The following is a 20,270-nucleotide window of genomic DNA, read 5'->3' on the forward strand; positions in this document are numbered from 1 at the left end:
TCTAATGATAGGTGATTAGGTTTTGGGGGCCATATTGACACAGAAACTGGATTAATGGTAATATCTTGGGAAGTAGCTTGTGTTACAAGGAGAACTTCAGTTATCCCTTGCCTAGGCCATCTACTGTCTTCTCTTCTCTTTTTCCTCTTTCACTCTTCTACCTGGGCTGATGTAGCAAAAGGCTCTTTCCAGAGACAAGTCAAAGGAGAATTAAGGTGACATCTTTAGCCTGTTTTCTTGGAGACACATTGGACTGGAAAGGCTGTGAGGGAGCCAGGTGGGAGGAGACTGCAAAGGGCAGAAGGAAGCAGTGACTGCACTGGTCGTGTTTTCCGTTCTGTCACAGAAGCATTTTAAGAAAGGAGGGTTCCATTGGCTCAGAGTCGGGAAGCATAGACTCCATCCTAGAAGGGGTGAGTGTAGCCGTGAGAGGTGCAGTTGGTAGAAGTGGACTGGCTGGCAGGATGTGAATGAGACTCTTTCCATGTGGGTGGAGCAGGGAGCAGAAATAGGGAAATTCTAGCTCTTAGCTTCCTCTCTGTGCCATTTAGTGCAGGCACCTGGCCTGAGAGTTATGGTGTTACCACCATTCAGAGTGAGTTTTACGTCGATTCTCTCCCCAAAACCCCTCAGAGTGACATTCAAAGGCGTGCTTCACTAACACACTAGGCACTTTTTAACCTTCCTCAAATTGTCAATGATCATCAGCAGAGCAAAGACAAGAAGGTAGCATGGCCATTTAGAGGGAGGAATCAAGGAGTGGTATCCGTGCAAGCCAGAAGAGACCTACAGGAAAGCTGGACATCAAAGAGCCACACACATTCTCTTATGGATTCTCATGGTTTTCCCAGGGTGAGATTCAGATGCATGTGGTAGCTAAAGGCATTTCTGGCTGAAGCTGGTTTTCCTATGTGACATTAGGAAATAGTTGTAATAAAAGAAAGTTTCAATCAGCAACCTGTTCTGATTCTGATGGCCCCAAGTCTGATACTAGGCCTGAATTCTCTTCATAACTTTCGATACTTTTGAAAATAAAGGATAGATAGTATAATGTACTTGAATCCTAAAATACCGTGAAATACGTATTTCATAAATATGCATTACATGATATTCAGTTGGAATTGCTCGGAATTGTACTTTCTTCTATCCCTATAACCACTCTGCTCTGGACAGAATTACTAAGGAATATGATGACTTGGGTGGTGTGTGTGTTTGTGTGTGTGTGTGTGTGTGTGTGTCTTTGTGCATTCTGTGTGTGTGTTTATGTGTGTCTGTTTGTTTCTTTGGGTATGTTTGTGTATTTATGTATCTATATATTTATGTGAAAATGGAGACTATCAACTTATGGTATTTTTTTCATAGTAGCTATTGTCCACAGTGCTTTATGAGATGAAGTCTTTCACTGGCTTGGAAGTTGATAAGAAGACTTGGCCACCAAAATGTCTTTATCACTCCTTCTCTGATATTGGCCATGTGTATATGTACCTGGCTTTTGACATGGGTTGTACACACTGAACTGAGGTTCTTCTGTGAGCCTGACGAGCACTTTACCCATGGAGATATCTCACTGGCCCACACAGGGCAACCTTTGCCTGAATATTTCCTGAGTCAAGATCTCATTAACTCTTAGGTGTGCCTACTGAATTATTGATGCACATTTTCGAGGGAACATATACCCCTCTCCTCTTTTGGTTCCTGTTCTACTCCTGGACTACAAAGTAAAGAAATGAATAAAATGCCTAATTCCTACTCAGTCAAACAACCCTTCAGAAATGTGAAATGGTCAATCCTTCCACTGACTCGGTTCTTTTGTCAGTTGTGTGTCAAACCATCCTGCGTGCACAGGCCTAAGTGGAAGAGTAGATGAAATAACAGACTTACAGCACCAGCCCAATCCCTGCTAATTCCGTAGGGATAATGTTTGTATCAGTCTTCACCTCCCATAAGACAATTTCTGTCATTAACTTTCCCCATCACGAGAGAGCACAGACTTGACCTTAGAAGGCAAAGCCAGAGTTGATCCTTGAAACTCTACTTTCACAGAGGCACTGAACATAATGTCTACCTAAGGACTTCTAAAGGCAAGCGAGGTCTAAAGTGTCTTCCTGAATAGTGCACACTGGTACATATTCAGTAGATATTTCCCTGTCTTTTTAATTCGATGCTTTAGCAAAAGGAAGGAAGAAAGAAGAAAGGAAGGAACGACAGAAGGAGAACATGCCTACTTGGTTAATATAACCCAGTACAGTGAATGCTCAGGAAATAGAACTCTTTCTGGACGTCCAGTATGAAGAGTCCCAGGATTTTCTCTTTCTTCTTCATCAGGTAAAATGAGGCAATTTCTTCAAATGGAAGCAGCAGGAACAATGTGCACCGTGACGGGAAGAACAATAGTGAAGTGGGCAATGACAGTGACTCAGACAAAGTGCTGAAGCCCCAGGTATTTATTCTGGGTTGTCTGGTATGAGTGACAGAGCCGTGCTGTAGTCACTTTTCTGTGGCAGTTTACCTGTGGGTGGCAGTTTTCTGTAGTCCTTGACACTGATGCTTTAGATCATTTTTCTTACAAAGTCCAGCTGGCTTATATGGCTAGAATAGGAAAATCGATTTGGTTGTTTACTGATTTCTTTTAAATTCCCATTAAAAATTTCTGATAAACAATAGTTTAAGTAAGCATGATTGATTAATATTTTTAAAAGAGGTAAAAACACTCAGAGACCTAGAAAAACGTGGATGGGTTCCTCTTTAGTCAACTGGAGCCACAAAAATGTCAGAATCACACAGCCAATCAGAATTCACCTGAAACCAGACACTACAGACATGGTCTCATTTACATAGAAAGAATTGGCTGAAGGGAAATGATAAGCAAAGTTGCTCACCACAACCACGAAAGGACTCTTCACAACTGGGCATAGTGACTCAAAGTGCCAATTTCAGTACTTGGGATAAAGAAGTAGGTAGATTCCTGTAGGATCAAGGCCACCCTGCTTCACCCAGCAAGTCCATGATGGTCACGTCTGCCAGATTATCCTGAGAGGTCACATTTTTCCTTTTTTTTTAATATTTAATTTTTACTTGTGTGAGTACATTGTAGCTATCTTCAAACACACCAGAAGAGGGCGTCAGATCCCATACCAGAGGGCTGTAAGTAGCCATGTGGTTGTTGGGATTTGAACTCAGGATCTCTGGGAGAGCAGTTGGTGCTCTTAATCCCTGAACTATCTCTCCAACCCCTGACGGATCCTGTGGCAACATACTGACTAAAACTCTTTATACATTCCTTCAAAGGGTTAATATTTCCAGGCTTGAATGACAATGGTACATTTATAACTTAGATGAAGTATTTCATAAGTAACACTGGTCACAGATATTGAAGTGATGGGTGAACTATCAGAAATAGAAGGACACTGCAGGACACTGGATATCTATGCAGGATAGCAGTAGATGTAGTTGCACTTTTTACATAAAACACACAGACCTTTCCAAACCTATTTACTTTTATTTTAGTTTGTTTAAGATTTATGACGTATACAGCTTTCTGTCTGCATGCATGCTTGCCGACCAGAAGAGGGCGCCAGATCTCACTATTGATGTTTGTGAGCCACTGTGTGGTTACTGGGAATTGAACTCCGACCTCTGGAACAGTAGCCAGTATTAACTGTGGAACCACCTCTCCGGCACCATTACTTCTATTCTAATCTGCCTGGTGTCTCCAGCAATTTCCTTATGAATGTTCTCTTGGTATGATAAAGTTTGATTTTAACCTGTGCACTCAGAAGGGACACACATCTGCAATGACATGTTCATTTTGAGTTTTGTATTTGTAATCCAAGATCTTTTTGTTTGTATTTAGCATGGAACTATCTATGTAAACAAGGATGTTCTACTCCCTGCCTCTGCCCTCCTGCTTGAACTCTTGAAGTAACAGTGGACCACCACCATGAAAGGCACTTTCTTCTTTGTGTCCTAAAACCACAAACAAGCAATTAAGTGCCTACTAGGGCGTTATGAAATATGCTATCACCTTAGATTACTCACAGCATGGCTGGGTATTTCGAGGCATTGTTCCATTGGACTAGACAGAAGACTCTGGCATGAATTTTCTAATGGTGCTAAGTGCCCTTTCATTTTTCTGAAAGTCCTTTGGACTTATGCCAGAGTGATGGATGTGCACCAATATCACTGGAAATTAAGTGTCCGTTTCCTTTAAAGCTGAGGTTGGGTTTCTTTTGAGAGAGGAGTGCTTGTGACTGGGCTGATTCAGGTCTCCTCCAGCCAAGGCAACTGTGGGAGGAGACATCGCTCAGGTGCACTAAATTCTCACTTCCACAAGGTGGCACCCAATACCTAGCAAAACATATCCACATTTCTTCAGGACAAACACATAAGGGCCATTGGCCAGAAGGGGTCAGAACAACACCACTCTTCTGTTCCCCTTTCACTGAGCACTAAGTGGTGATCGCCCTTATAGACAGCAGACTGCGGTGGTCAGAATGGAGGAAGGTGATAATTTAAGGCCTGTCACTGTAGGAAGTAAAAGTTGACATTTTTATCTGTAGATAGTATAACATTCATGAAACATTTATGAAAATTCCAAGGATATAATCATTAAGGGAAAATTTCAAGCTGATTGCCCATTAATTATTATATATCAATTGTATAAAAAATCAAAGAAAAGCTATTGCTAAGGAGTACTGATCAAAAAGACTGCATATTTTTATTTTTTCATTTTAATTTGGTTTCAAACGGTGTGTGTGTGTGTTCCTACATTTTAAACTGATGTGAACAAAGAGAAACTGTCCAGAGGGATAAAAAGAAATGATAGAAGAGGTGAGGAAAGGAAGGACAATAGTATTGAGAGGCAGAGATAAGCACAATATATGGTATATGCATATATGAAAATTAGACACACACACACACACCCTCTTGTGCAATAGCAGCAAGGTACTCAGCAGGTAAAGAACTTGCTGCACTAGTATGATTATCTGAGTTCAATACCTGGGACTCCTAGAAGAAACATGAACTGAAAATTGTGGCACATATGTGCACAGACACCCACACATATCCACAGGCAAAGAAAACTTTGAAAATTCCTAAGCATTTGATTTTAGAGGCACAAGGATCAGGAGTTGGGAATGAGGTCACCCCAACATTCACTCACCACAGAAAACCCAAGAACCGAGATTGAGCTAAGCTAATGAGTCCGATTAATGTGAGGCAAATGTAAGAAAAAATGTTTTTAATGTGCAAGTATGCATGGCATAAACCACAACAAATATTAGGTTAGAAATATCAAATTGCTGGTCCTTTATTTTAGTTGAAAGAAGGAAACAAAGAAACAAAAAGATAGAGAAAAGAAACTAAATGACAAACTTATGAAGGGAAGTAGAAGCCATCAAAATAAAGGCAGGGAATGAAAGAAAATGGGCTGTGGTGCCATGCTTGAAGGAGGAAAAGACTTTAGACTCTCTGCTCTGATGAAGCTGACTAAGGTGGTGCCTGCAAGTCCTTCACAGGTGCTTTTGCGCTGCCTGCTCAGCTTGGGCACAGTTGTTTGTCCTCTTGTATCCTGTGCGGATTCCAGGTAAGGCGGGCAGTGGGAGAGCCAGGTCTCCAGCTAACTGGCTAAGCTGCTGTGCTTCAGAGCACAGGGTGCCTTGTTGCAGCTTGAGCAGGAGCTCCTGAGTCTGCACAGCCGCTGCCACAATGTTTCCACCACACTCCTGCTTTTCTCCCTGTGAAATCCCCTCCGGAGTCAGGTTTGCTGCTTGCTGTTGTCCTGAACTGCTGCCAAAGAAAAACAAGCTCCTTCCTGAAGAACTATTGCTGAACAGGTCCTCTTCCCCCATATCCTAATATTTTTTCTCTTCCATTAACTATGATGTGGGCTACTTATTAAAAGTAGTTTGCAAAAAACTTTGCCTCCATCCTGCTGTAGTAGAAATAAGGAAAAAGCAAGCAGGTGCTTTTGTACAAAATACTTTATCAGAGGTCTTAAGCTCCTCAGGCTTCCTCAAAGAAGCTCTGAAGGCAATTTTAGGAAGTATCTAATAATATCGTATGTGATAAAAGAAGAGAGGCACTTGGGTCAACTAAATTCCAACTTTATTAGTCTGGTCTCTTAGTCTTCAGTGCATCTATCCAGGCTCTTCTGGCTTTTAGAGTCTGTAGCGAGAAGTAATGTGTGATTCTCATGGGAGGACTGACTGTGTATGTTACCAGTACTTTTACCCTTGCAGCTTTTATTACACTTATTTGTTCTCCATGTTTACTGTCTTAGGTAATATATGCCCAGGGGAATTTCTTTTCCACTCCAGTCTATTTCATACTGTGTGCTCCTTTTACTTTGATGAGTCTCTTGTTTAAGTTAAGGACATTTTCTTCTATGATTTTGTTGAGAATGTTTTTTTTTTGGTTGTTTTTATTTTATTTCCTTTTGCCCTGAGTTTATTTTCATCCGTCCTATATACTTTATTCTCTTTATCATTTTATTATTATATTTGTTATTTTCCAGAAAAATCCTATTTCTTGGATGTTTTCTTCCAGGATTGACTTCCTTCCTTCCCTCTTTCCTTCCTCCCTTCCTTCCTTTCTTCCTTTACTTTTCCTTTATTCCTTTCCCCCCTCCACTCTTTTCCTCCCTTTGGATTTAAGATTTCCTCTATCTACGTATCCATTCCTTCTATCATCTCTTCAATGCCTGAGGTTCTCTATTCCATCTGTTGGAGTCTGTTATTAAGGTCTGCCTCTGAGAGACTATTTGAGTTCCTCCATTTTACTCATCCACATCTCTCTGTTTAGGTTTCTTTCATTCATTTCCTTCCACAGTTAGTGTTTTCACAGATTTCTTTATTTTTCTCTTTAAAGATCTCTATCATATTTGCAAATTCTGTTTTACAGTCTTTTTTTTCCTGTTCTTCAGTCATGTTGACATATTCAGGGCCTTCTGTCATAGTGTTGATGGGTTCTAATAAAGATTTTAATGTCATGGCTGTTACTGGTTGTGTTTCTATGCTGGTCTGTAGATATCTGGGCTTGGGAAGATTGTAATTCTAGGTGCTGGATCTGGTTTTGTGTGGTGGAAAGTATTTGATCCCAACCATGGATTTCTGCCCATCCTTTGTCCATTTAGTTTCTGGATAAAAGGTCTATGATAATCCTTAATTAGCACAAGAACTGGGCAGATAGCTATCCTCTATACTATTATGCATATTTCTCCAATAATTCCATTGTATAATTTGCCATGGTTTTGTCTGGGTTGCTTTTCACTCCAATTAGCCCACTCACATGGCCATTAAAGATTCTTACCTCATTGTGACTTCTCCTCTATTTACATTCTTGTTTCTACCCCTGTCTGTAATGGTCTCCTCCCAACCCCAAGCTGGGACCACCAGGGAACACCTGTCTTAATTCTGCACAGCTTTTGACTATAGGCATTTTTATTTACAATTCAGAAATAACTTGGTGGTAAGGTCACATAAGAGTATGCATTGGTGTTTTCTTTCTTTCATTTGTTGTTGCTGTTTTTAATGTCTTTGTCTGATTGGTTGGTTGGTTGGTTGGTTGGTTGGTTGGTTGGTTTTTGAGACAGAATTTCTCTACTGTATTAGCATTTTCAAAAGCCAGTTGCTTGATTAAGATATCTGGGGTCAGAGAAAGGCCTGAATGTTAGTATCCTGCTAGCAGCCTTCTGATGAAGATGTAGAACTCATAACTCCTACTGGACCATACTTGCTTAGAGGGTGACACGCCCCCACCTTAATGATAATGGACTAAACATCTGAACCTGTAAGCCAGCTGCAATTAAATGTTGTCCTTTATAAGACTTTCACTGGTCATGCTATATGTTCACAGCAGTAAAACCCTAACTTCACCGTCCTCTGAAGGATCATTTCCCCAATGTAGGGGACTGCCAGGGCGTTGAGACAGGCATGAACATCTGAGTTCAAGGTCAATCTACACAGGAAGATCAAGAAGAGGCAAGCTGAGGCAGGGAAGGAGTGGAAAAGAGGAAGCTAGTGATGGTATCATAGAACAAGGTGAGCAATTCCAGCACCTCCGAGCATCAGAAGTCAGCAGCTTTGCCCACAAAGCTTTAGAGTAGAGAATAGAAGGGACTACTGGACAATTGGTGCTGGTTCACTGGAGCTAAGAAATTAGTGCCGATTAAAATGAGACCAGCATCAAAGTGGTAAAATCTTACGGGGAGTGCTTTTTGAGAGCACAAAGAAGCTGTGTTATAGAAAGAGCCAAGGCTGAACCTGGTGCTACAGCTCTCCTTGGTAAAGTCTAACAGTCACCCAGTTGGTACTGGTTTTGAAGACACGAAAGGGTCATGAAGAGGAGGTGAGGCTTGACACTGTGATATGCCATGGAAGGCCATTAGTGAAGGTGATGACTCCATTTTTCTTGATGGCCCAGGACTTAAGAGGTCATGCAAAGAATCTGGGACTAGGCACCACGAAAAGAGCCTATGGAAGGCTCTGGTGAAGCTTAGTTGCAGTGAAAGACCCCAGTACATTGGAAATTCCAGTGCCACTGGATGATCACCAAGAACAGAAGCTTCAGTGGTATGGATCAACCTGAGGTTAGAGTGCTACAGAGGGCAGAGCTGGAGACGTGACCCCAACTCTTCGGAGGAGCCCAGATCATGTGTGGGTCCCAGATATTGAAGGAAGAAGCTGTAACATTGAAGTCGCCTTGGAGACATACAGATGTTTGAGATGCCAGAGCCATGGACTCTCTACTGAGGAAAGCTGCAAAAACGGAGTGCAACCAGCACAGCAGGAAACTTTTCTTGCAATCAACAAAGATCAAAAGGGAGTTGGAGATCTGAAGACCACGTTGACATCAGACATGGAGATGCAGAGTTTAAAGTTTACCCAGCTGGGTTCCTGTCTAGCGTGGGTGTTACAGCTAAGTGCTTGGATCGATCTCAGATGAGACGTTCAACTTTACACTGAACATTTTTAAGACTGCTATGAACTATGGGAATTCTGGAAGTTGACCTAATGGATTTTGCATTGTGCTATGTTTAGATGTGGCCCCCATAGTCTCATAGGTTTGAAGAAGCCTCTGGAAGCCTCAGAGTGGAATGTGAAGGTTTGTATATGCTTGGCCCAGGGAGTGGTACTATTATCAGGTACGGCTCCTTTGGAGTAGGTATTTGCTTGTTGGGTCAGGTGTTTCGCTGTGGGTCTGGCCTTTAAGACCCTCATCCTAGCTGCCTGAAACTGAGTATTCTGCTAGCAAACATCAGATGAAGATGTAGAACTCTCAGCTCCTACAGCACCATATCTGCTTAGATGCTGCCAGGCTCCCACCTTGATGAAAAAGAACTGAAAATCTGAACCTTTAAGCCAGCTCCAATTAAATGCTGTCCTTTATAACATTTGTCTTAGTCATGGTATCTGTTCTCGGCAGTGAAACCCTAATTAAAAAACTTCACATAGATGCCTGGAAGTTTAGATAATTAGCATGCAGACCCCATAAATGTTTCCCTACATATCTCAAGAAACACTTTGTTCAGGTATGATCCATTGCCACAAATAAGGAACATGATGAAGGACAAATGTCCATGGTAGGGGCTGGAGAGATGGCTCCTCATTTGAGAATTTGTTTCTCAAAAGACCTGCAGGGCACCTAACAATCCTCTGTCACTTAAGTTCCAGGTGAAACACAATGACCTCTTCTGGCCTTTGGGGAATAACATGCACAGACCTACAGAAGGCAAAACACTCATAAATATAAAATAATTCAACAACAATAATAAACAAAAACAAAAGCTCCCAAAGGAGGGAAAAACAAAGGAGAAAACTCATAGGGCACCTTTGCCTGGATATTTTGTCCAGCTTTTAAAGAAATCTAGAAACTGAATTGTAAACTATGTGGTCTGCTTGAGTTGAAATCGCAAATGGAACATAGAACATTGCCAAGAACAAAAGTCATCATCCTAATCAAGAACAAGAAAACAACCAATCATAAAAACCCTATCCCCTGAAAGGTCTTGCAATTTATTATCTCTTCTGTGCAGTTACAATTGATATCATGTTTGAAGGAAACCAAAAGCAAGCAATTCTGTTTCATGACTGCTTCTATACTCCCTATAATATTGTTTTTTTTTCCTGGGAGATACTATAGAAAACCTGATGAATATTCCATTAATATGTTCAACACTGTCATCCACAAAAGAGTATATTTAAGTGGTTGCTAAATATTTGATAAGGATACAGCATTGGTAATTTTTTCATCATGAAGTTGGTATTCAGAGTTGGACACACAATCTACACTGAAAGTACAATTGTCTTTGTATCTCAGTCTGACTGGGAAGTCATTATGATGCCCAATCCCTGTGAGAATGCAGAGATCCATCTCTGCCTGAGAGCTGTGGGATTTCAGATGGTTACATCACACTTCAATAAAGAAGGTTCTTAAGAGTGACGAGTTCGAGATCACTGTTTGATTCACAAGGATACATTCGATTTACTCAAAAGTAACAGGACACAAGGATTCAATATCTGCGGTGTAGATGGTCTTGCTGGCCTCCTCACAGAACCTCTTTCCCTCCTCACAGGATGCTTGCAGTTCAGTCTGCTCCACCAGCAGTTTTCTGTTCTCATTCATCAAAATCCTTACATTCTTCTTCAATTCATTGCGTTCATTCAGGAGGTGGAAGTTTCTGATGCTGAATCAAAAACAAATAATGGTAAATCCCAGGCAGTTTCTATTTGCCTGCCACTCCTGCAAGGACAATCATCCCTTCAAGGGCCCCATCCCCAGGCATCTCCAGACTAGAGCCACAGTTTACATGTTAGCACCAATTAGAGGCAGGTCAAATCCCGAGTCCGCACTCCATGGGAATCAAAGTACATCAGAAAATCCTGACACTAGAGGGTATATATACATCAAAGCAGAGGAAATGGTGCATATGGGTGCTTATGTGTTCATGGTATTCTAAAGTCATTGGCAGGTAGAGGGCCAATCCCCTCTGAGGGCTGATAGAAGACTCAGCAGCTATACAATCTTCCCATGTGTTTCTCATGGATCCCAGATCTTTTTTCAAAGTCATAGCTGGACAGAAGTATTTCCCGCCTAGTGCTGGGGTCTCCTTTCTGTCAGTGACTCACCGGTAGGAATTGTTCTCTTGCATGAGCTCCTTGTACTTCTCCATGGCATCACTTATCCACTTGGTTATCTTATGCATATCCATCGTTCTCATCTCATGTTGGGATTTAAGCATTGGCAATTCAACACTCAGCCTGTGTTAGAATATGACCCAAGGAACAAATAACTGTCTGAACTCATGATTTCACAATTAGATGAAGTGTAAATAAAAAATACCCAATAAAAAATTCAAATACTTTCACATCCATCCATACATACCAACCCATATACAAACATAATTAGAATGCCAACTTAATCATGGAGGTGCCATAGAATCAGTGTATAACGACCAAAATCAGAGTAAGAGTGATGACATTCAGGCATTTCATTCACACACTTAGATGCAGCAAGTGTGACAAGGTCCTTCCAGCTGTTGAAAAAATCCAATCCAACTCCAAGGAGCTCAGGGTCAAGTACAAGAGAGGTTGACCCTAAACACACAGCACCTAGCTTCTCTCACAGGCCAGCACCTGCCAAGGCTCCTTAAAGTCCAGGATGAGAGATGAAACACTTTCTTGATGTGAGGAAATCTTGGCTTAGCAGAGAGAGCACAAGACAGTCAGTAGGTTACAGGGCATAATGACTACCTGTAGTTCAAACCATCATTGACATAAAGGTCCAGGATTTGAGACAGTTCATCCCGCTCGATTTTACACTTCTGGATTTCAAGTTTTAGTTCCTCCAATTTCTTTATACGTTTTTCATGGTTACTGATGAAATTTTCTGATGATGCCTTCCGAATAAACCCTGTAGATAGATAAACACAAGTGAATGTACATATTGGATAGCCCATGGGTAGAAAAGACCATTCTGAGTCTCAAAAAGGAGGTTGAGGGAGAGGAAAGGCTGGAGACTTGTTGAATCCCCGAAAGAGAAGAAAAGCTCTCTCTAATGTGGACTCTTAAGCTATTTCCCTCTTTCCAACCTCCATTGCCATACATAAGCCTCACTCACTATTACATGATCCCTCATCCTGAAAGATAGAATCTACCTCAGATATAAAGATTTGGGACATTGTCAGCAGATATCAGACGTGGAGCCGGTCATTCCTGGAGTTCACAGCACCATCAAACCCTAATCGTGTGTTCAAGCCCAAAGTGTTTGAGACCTCAATTCATGACTAGGGGGTTCATCCTTCCTTGTTGTTGTCATCACAGACTTAGTACCCTACAGGAATCTAAAGGATGGAGTGCTTCAACTCCCAACCATGAATGGGCACATTGTTATCCTCATAGGGCTTCCTCCTGGCATTCCTTGGCAGTAGAAATTAAAAAGCTCATAGAAAAGAAGCTGAAGGCCTGCCAATTCCTTGCTCTCTGTCAAATTAATCATCAGGACTCTTGATTCTTGGTCTGCAATTGACAAATTCCAAGGCTCCTGCTTGTAAGGCCGACTCCTGAAAGGCTCAGCTCAAACCTGCCTCCTGGAGGAAGTTCCCCAACTCTACCTAGTACTCACTGTGCCTTCCCCAGAATGATTTCATTCTTCCGTACTTACAAGACAGGAGGCCAGCTTTCTTCTGCCTCGGTCTGGTCTCTCCTTGGTCTCCCCTCTCCTTCTGAACGAGCTTGAGCAGCTGGTGAAACATGCCTGTTTGCGAACCCAAAAGGCACTGAAAGAATTCCACAGGCAGTTGGTGTCACCACAACACTGGTGACGTCCCAGAAGATTCTAGTGCTCTCTTAGATACAAGAGATTGTCCAAGGAAGAGATTACTGATGACGTCACTGGGAAGTTCTATGGCCTACCTGCTACCCAGCTCTCCCCAAAGCAACCAATTTCTATGGGGCCCTTTTCTGCAGCCTCTCCTGTGACCCGGGGAATATCCTTTGGTAACTTCTCCAAAGTTAGATATTTCTCTCTGCTTCATCGGATGTCATCAATGCTTTTGATGGGGAGAGTTGGTTACAACCCTGAATTGGAGAAGAGATTTTTGTTAGTACCCAAATCCCTAGGGACCATAAATGAGGGAGATTTCTATCAATAATAAATCTACACCTGAGACGATGCACATACATACAGTCCAATTCCCAAAGTTTCCCTGTTTCCTAGAGGCCAATATATTTCTCCTATACTTTTAATTTTATAAAACCTGAATAATATTTGCTTATTGTGCATTCCTTGATAGCCAGGACTATTTCGACATACACGTCCATGTATTTCACAAAGTCAATGGTTAATAATCCTACTTCTTGCAATAAAAACTCCCTTTTATTGGGAATATAGGGGATCAGATACAGGACAAATATAAAATCATAAATTTCTGTCCCTTCTTTTACATATTAAGTTGGACATCATCCCTTTCTCAAATACACTCAGACAATTAAATTGGTCATCAGTGAGTAAAGGTCAACCTGGACTGCGTGTTCCTCCATTGTAGCCCGATAGCCATCACTTCTCCAATATCTGTCTTCCTTAATTTCCAAGTCCAGGCATGAGGATATTGGGGGTTGCCCCTTGATACTTTATTCCTAACAAACATAAGAATCAGCAGGATGGGGAGGGAGTCGAAGGGCCTGAGGTCAGGTTAAACCTCAATTTTAGTGGGTCCATAAGTTCAGGGGAAAGTCCATTTGGCATTGTCATCTGTGGCTTCTGTGTTCTTATCCTAGGTGTGCTCAGTCTGTGCTATGACGCCTCCTAACCTCACAGATGTAAGAGACAAAAACATGTATGTCTTTTCTGGGAAGGGCTCTGCCTCTGACTCCCACCTGGAGTTGGAAAGCATCGCTATGCAAAGCTCAAAACAGAGGAGTGGAGATGATGGACGCCTCAGAAGTTTAGGGTCATTTCTTCCAAATAAGGCACAGATTTTTCCAATGTAATTTTTCCTTTCTTCTTTCACCCATGTTAGCTGGCTTCTTTCCTGGCCTGAAGTATACTGGAGTCCAATCTTTTGGATGACTGAAGCATCTTTTTGTGAGATGACAGGCACACCAAGGGGCCTGCTGCATACAGGCTCCTATCACCAAGGAAGTTGTTGCTACAGAATCTTGGCATGGCGGCAGCAGCACACGATCTCTCAGTCTTCTCTGCTGCAATTGCTAAAAGAATAATAGGGTTGTTTGTTTGTTAATATTTTATTGGAAATACCTACAATGCTGGTCAGTGTTGATACATGCCTTTAATCCCAGCACCCATAAAGTTTTTTTCTCCTTTTTTCTCTTCTTTTTTTGCAATTGTTGTTAGAATTCCCATTGTTTTCTTTGGTAATTCCCTCTATTTATTCTGTACCTAGAATGTTACCCACACTCTTCATGGCCCTATTCTTCATGTTAAAGATTTTATTCTTACCACCCACACCGCACATGATCACATTATTTACTTTCAAATAAGAAAAACAGGCATGAAAAAGAGAGTTAACTCATATGGTCTCAGGTAATCAACACATCAGGAGTTTCAACTAGGCTGCTCTACGTTCCAGCTCACTGGATGCAGGCCTGAGTCCATGGGGTATCTTGGAAAGGCAGAAGAACACACTACCTCACAGCTCTCTCTGCTAGCAACTGCTAGAATTGTGACAGGACCTGTGTTTGTTTATTAGAAATATCTACAAAGCCTATCGCAGTTGGCACACACCTTAATCCCAGCATTCAAAATTTATTTTAATCATTGATGTTGTTTTTGTTTGGTTTTTGTTTTTAATCCCCCCAGCTAATTGCTCTATACCTAGAATGTTAAGCACATGCTCTGGAGGAACCTATTCATGTTAGGCAATGCTTTTATTTTTACCAACCACTCCACAGATGATCCCATTATTTACTTTCAAATAAGAAGACAGTCATAGAGAAGTGAGTTAACCAGTATGCTCTCACAGAAGAAACACATCACGACTATGGAATGGCAACCCAACCTTTTGCATTTGTTATGCCTTTTAAATTTTTTTATTCTTTATATGTTTTTAGTTACATTCAAATGTTACAGCCTTTCTCTGTTTCACACCCATATCCCCCCTACTCCATCCCCCTCAACCTGTTTCTCTGAGGGTATTCTCCCACCCACCCAACACTTTCTGCCACACTGCCCTGACATTCTTCTACACTGGGGCATATAGCCTTCGCAGGAACAAGGGCTTCTTCTCTCATTGAAGCCCAACAAGCCAATCCTATTCTACATATGCTCCTGGAGCCCTGGGTCTGTCCATGTGTACCATTTGAATGGTGGTTTAGTCTCTTAGATCTGTAGTTGGTTGGTATTATTGTTGTTATGGGGTTGCTAACCCTTTCAGCTCCTTCAATCCTTTCTCTGCCTCCTCCATTGTTCTCAGTTCAATGGTTGACTTCAAACATCCGCCTCTGTATTTGTCATGCTCTGGCAGTGCCTTTCAGAAGACAGCTATATCAGGCACCTGTCAGCTCGCACTTCTTGGCATCACCAATATTGTCTGGGTTTGGTGGATGTATATAGACTGGATCCCCAGTTAGGGCAGTCCCTGGGTAGCCTTTCCTCCTGTCTCTGCTCCAGACTTCATCTCCATACTTCCTCATGTGAATATTTTTGTTTCCCCTTCTGAGAGGGACTGAAGCTTCCACACTTTGGTCATCCTTCTTGAGCTTCATGTGGTCTGTGGATTGCATCTTGGGTAATCTGAGATTTGTGGCTAATGTCCACTTATCAGTGAGTGCATACAATGTGGGTTTTCTTGTGATTGGGTTACCTCATTCAGGATGATATTTTCTAGTTCCTTCCATTGCTGTAAGATTTCCATGAGGTCATTGTTCTTGATAGCTGAGTAGTACTCCACTGTGTAGATGTACCACATTTTCTGTATCCATTCCTCTGTTGAAGGGCATCTGCGTTTTTCCCAACTTCTGGCTGTTATGAATACAGCTGCTATGAACATAGTGGAGCATGTGCCTTCATTGTATGTTGGAGCATCTTTTGGTTATATGTCCAGGAGAGGTATAGCTGGGTCCTCAGGCAGTGCAATGTTCAATTTTTGAGGAAACTCCAGACCGATTTCCAGAGAGGTTGTCCAATTTGCAATCCTACCAACAGTGGAGGAGTGTTCCTCTTTCTCCGCATTCTCGCCAGCATCTGCTGACACCTGAGTTTTTGATCTTAGCCTTTCTGACTGGTGTGAGGTGGAATCTCAGGGTTATTTTGATTTGTGTTTCCCTAATGACTGAGGATTTTGTACATAACAGAAGGCATTTTAAGAAATGATGCTACCCTAATTGGTGGTCTGCATGTAGTTGAGTGCCAATGGATCCATTTCTCTCTCTACACAGTTGAAGTCCAAGTGAATCAAGGAAATCCACATAAAACCAAACATGCAGAAGCTAATAGAAGGGAAAGTGTCGCAAAGTTCCTAGAACACATATGCACAGGACAAAGTTTTCAGAACACAATACCAAAGGGTCAGGCTCTAAGATCAACAGTAAATGTATGAAATCTCAACAATCTGAAACTTTCTTTAAAGCAAAGGACACTGCCAATAGGACAAAACAGCAAGCTACAGATTCGGAGAAGAGTTTTACCAACCCTACATCTGAGAGAGTGGGATGTAGAGAAAGTGGAACACTCCTCCATTGTTGGTGCGATTACTAGCTGTATAGCCACTCTGGATATCAATGTGGAGGATAATGGGAACAATGCAAATAGCTTTACCTGAAGACCCAGCTTTAACACTCACTTCAGTGCATATACTCAAACATGATCCACATATGACAAGGACGTGTGGATGAATATGTTCATAGCAGCCTTACTTATATTAGTCAAATGCTGGGAACAACCACGATAGACCTCAACTCAACTGAGGAATGAGTATAAGAAGTGCGCTCTATTCAAACAGAGGAACAGTACTCGGGTATCAAAGATGAATACACCAAGAACTTTGTAGGCAAAGGGATGGAACTGGAAAATAGTGAAGTAACAGAGATCGAAAAGGACATAACATGGGATGCATTTAGTGACAAATGGATGTTAGCCCAAAAGTTCAGAAGACCCACTATACAATTCATTGATCATATGAAGGGTAACATGTCAGAAGGCCAAATTGTGGATGCTTGAACCCACTTAGAAGGGGAAGAACATAATCATGGGAGGCAGAAGGATGGAGGGACCTAGGTAGAGGCAGGGAAGGATGGACAAGGGGTGGGGGGAGTAGCAACAATGAAAAGAGACAAGAGAGAAACCCAGAGGAAAAGTGGAATCAATGACAATAAGCATCAGTGGTGGGTAGTGAACTTGGGTAACCCAAATGGAAAATGAAGAACCAGTGGAAGGGGAAGCCCTGGGTCCTGCTAAGACTGAACCCCCAGTGAACTAGACTGTTGGGGGGAGGGCGGCAACGGGGGGAGGGTTGGGAGGGGAACACCCATAAGGAAGGGGAGGGGGGAGGGGGATGTTTGCCCGGAAACCGGGAAAGGGAATAACACTCGAAATGTATATAAGAAATACTCAAGTTAATTAAAAAAAAAAAGAAACAAAAAAAAAAAGAAAATGAAGAAGTCAAAATGTTCTCATTCGCAGATGGCGTGATACTATTTTAAAAACTCTAGAAATGTATCACCGTCTCTTAAGACTGATAAATACATTCATAAAAGCACAATACAATGGGAACACACAAAATTTCTTAGCCTTCCTTTATGCCAATCCAAATCATACCGTGAGAAAATCTGGGAAAAATTCCCCTCATAATCATCTGAAAATATAAAATAAAATAATGTGGATCAAAACATTTAAAATGCAAAGGCAACTATGAATTAGCTAGAGGTGATGCTAAATAGAGACAATTTGTCTCTAAAAAAATTAAGTTTCTTAAAGCTGAAAATACATTCATAAAAGTAGTAGAATGCAAAATAACACACAAAACTCTTTATCTTTCCTGTATACCAATAAAAAACCATGGGAAAGAAATCAGGGAAATATTCTACTCAAAATACTCTTAAAATATATAACAAAATACTGTGGATTAGCTTACTTATAAAGCATACTATTAGTAAGAAGACATATGAAGTACCCACGATCCATCCTGAATACATATAAGAACTTTCCAGCTGATGTTCTGAAAGACCTTAAAGACTTGAATAAATCAAAGCTTTTATATCTTTATGGATAAGTAGATAATATAATAAGGTCAGTTTTTGATGAATTAATAAAATTAATACAATAAATAGTGATTAGAAAATTTTACTACAATAAATCACCCACTTTTATGAAACATATGAATTTGAATATAAATATTCTACTATGGGAAAAAGGACAACTTTTAAAGTACAAAGAGCTAACATGTTTAGAAAGATAATTTTAAAGAGAAAAAAAAGAGGAAGGAAAAATTGTCATGAGAAAAAAATGTGATAGTTACCTAAGCAGTGTGATGCGGTTGGCAGAGCGAATATTTCAACAGATTAGTGTGTCCAGGAACTGTGTGTATTGATTTTAAAACCTGCAGGAGGAGGGACTATCAGAGCAGATCTCAAGAAAATTCCGATTGTTCAAGTTAGTTTCCTATTGTTATAGGAAACATAAAAATGCCACTGTGGGAAAGTGAAGGTTTTATTCACCCCATAAGTTACAGTTCATCATTAATGGAATACGAGATAAGAACAGAAGGCAGCAGCTTGACAACAGAGAGGAACTCTGCTTACTCATCTGCTCAGCTACCTTTCTCTATGACCTCTCCTCCCCTTACTAGGGCTGGTACCACCCACAGTGGGCTAAATCAAATACATCAACTGCCATCAAGAAAATGCCAAAGACACATGACTGCCAGCCATTCTGATGGCGTCAATTGCTCAAGAATGCACCATTTAGACAGCTACAATTAGCCATCACAGTAAGGTATAAAAGGAAAATACAAACCTTAGCCTATTCCAGAGAAAAGTAACACTTCATGAATAGAATTTGAGGTCACAAGTGAAGTTTCATGTGAGGAAGAAATTAGAAGGAATTATGACAGAAATCAAACTTTATTTAAAATAAAAAGTGACAAGTCAAAGCCACAAATAAAATGTTGGTAACTTTGACCTCTTCAAACCTCTTCTTGAGGCTGCAGGGTGGACACAGGGCATGGCTGTTGGCTGGCACCACCATGGCCCATTCACTGTTTTGGTGAAGGATTTTTCCATCAGAAGCCTTAGCCTTAGTACAGAGGCCAGGTCCCAAGTACTAATCATAGTCAGTCAATTGGATGACAGATCTTGTGCTCCAAAGAAATGGAAGAGTCCATTTAGTCATGATTTCAGGATGGCTCTAACTCATTTCAGAGTCATAGATATTGCAAGCATCTAGAACACCAAAAGACCCATTGTCTCACACCAGTATTCTCTGCTGTGCCCTCAGTCACCACGGTAATAATCAGTGGTGAGCTCTATAGTATTATTTGTTCCAGTTTCCTGGTGGTGCTGCCTCCAAACCCTGTTTCTTTGACCCAGACAGAAGCTTCAAGTAAAATAATAAATACTTTTTGCATTGAAAGCCATTGGTAGCTTGTAGTTGTAGTTAACAATGAAGACCTCAAGCAATCTTCCCTCAGTCCTCCTGTTTTAGCAAGGGTTTTTTTTTTTTTCTTTTGCTTTCTGTTTCGTTTTGGTTGTTTTTTATTTTATTTTGTTTTATTTCGTTTTGTTTTTCTTTTTGTTCTATTCTTCTTAGGGTGCATGGAGTGGTCAAGAAGTGGTCGGAAAAAGGTCAAGTACAAATTCAGATGCACAGAAAGACCCCAGTCTTTCTGGCAGGTCCACTGTGTTTCCTGCATTAGGGCTTTTTCCCTTTTGCCTTACATGTTACTCATTTTCACTCTCTTGCATGCTTTTATCCAGTCATAATTAGTAACATATCTATCATAATTATTTGAATTTCAATTATCCAATTCTAACTACTCTATCTCCTATCCCAAACCAGAGACAGGCGTTGAGTCCCGTAGGGTGTGGTTTTGATGCTTAGATCAGGAATCTTCCTGTGAACACTGATCCCTGATAGTTCAATAAAGATGCTGTTGGCCAACCAGCTGGGTGGCATAGGCAGGTCTTCTAGTTTTCCTCCAGGCAGGCTAGGAGACACAAGGGAGGAGAAAGGATTTAATACTTCAGAGGGAGTAAAACTACCAGCCATTTGAGATCTAGGACTGAGTGGCAATTGGTGGCCTCCCAGACTGGGCTTGG

General features: G+C 41.2%; 1 protein-coding gene across 1 annotated transcript; it reads right to left on the minus strand.

Moving 5' to 3' along the window:
• Nucleotides 1-10,439: 10,439 nt before the first annotated feature.
• On the minus strand, nucleotides 10,440-12,795 carry LOC148000736 (uncharacterized). Its single transcript, XM_087587003.1, has 4 exons — nucleotides 12,661-12,795; nucleotides 11,751-11,910; nucleotides 11,127-11,258; nucleotides 10,440-10,684 (listed from the first exon to the last, which is right to left on the minus strand). The coding sequence occupies exons 1-4, from the start codon at nucleotides 12,749-12,751 to the stop codon at nucleotides 10,483-10,485; spliced, it is 585 nt and encodes a 194-aa protein (XP_087443129.1). The 5' UTR covers nucleotides 12,752-12,795; the 3' UTR covers nucleotides 10,440-10,482.
• Nucleotides 12,796-20,270: the final 7,475 nt, after the last annotated feature.

This window comes from Rattus norvegicus, chromosome 15 (assembly GCF_021556685.1).
Source record: "Rattus norvegicus strain SHRSP/BbbUtx chromosome 15, alternate assembly SHRSP_T2T, whole genome shotgun sequence".
NCBI classification, from domain to species: Eukaryota; Metazoa; Chordata; class Mammalia; order Rodentia; family Muridae; genus Rattus; species Rattus norvegicus.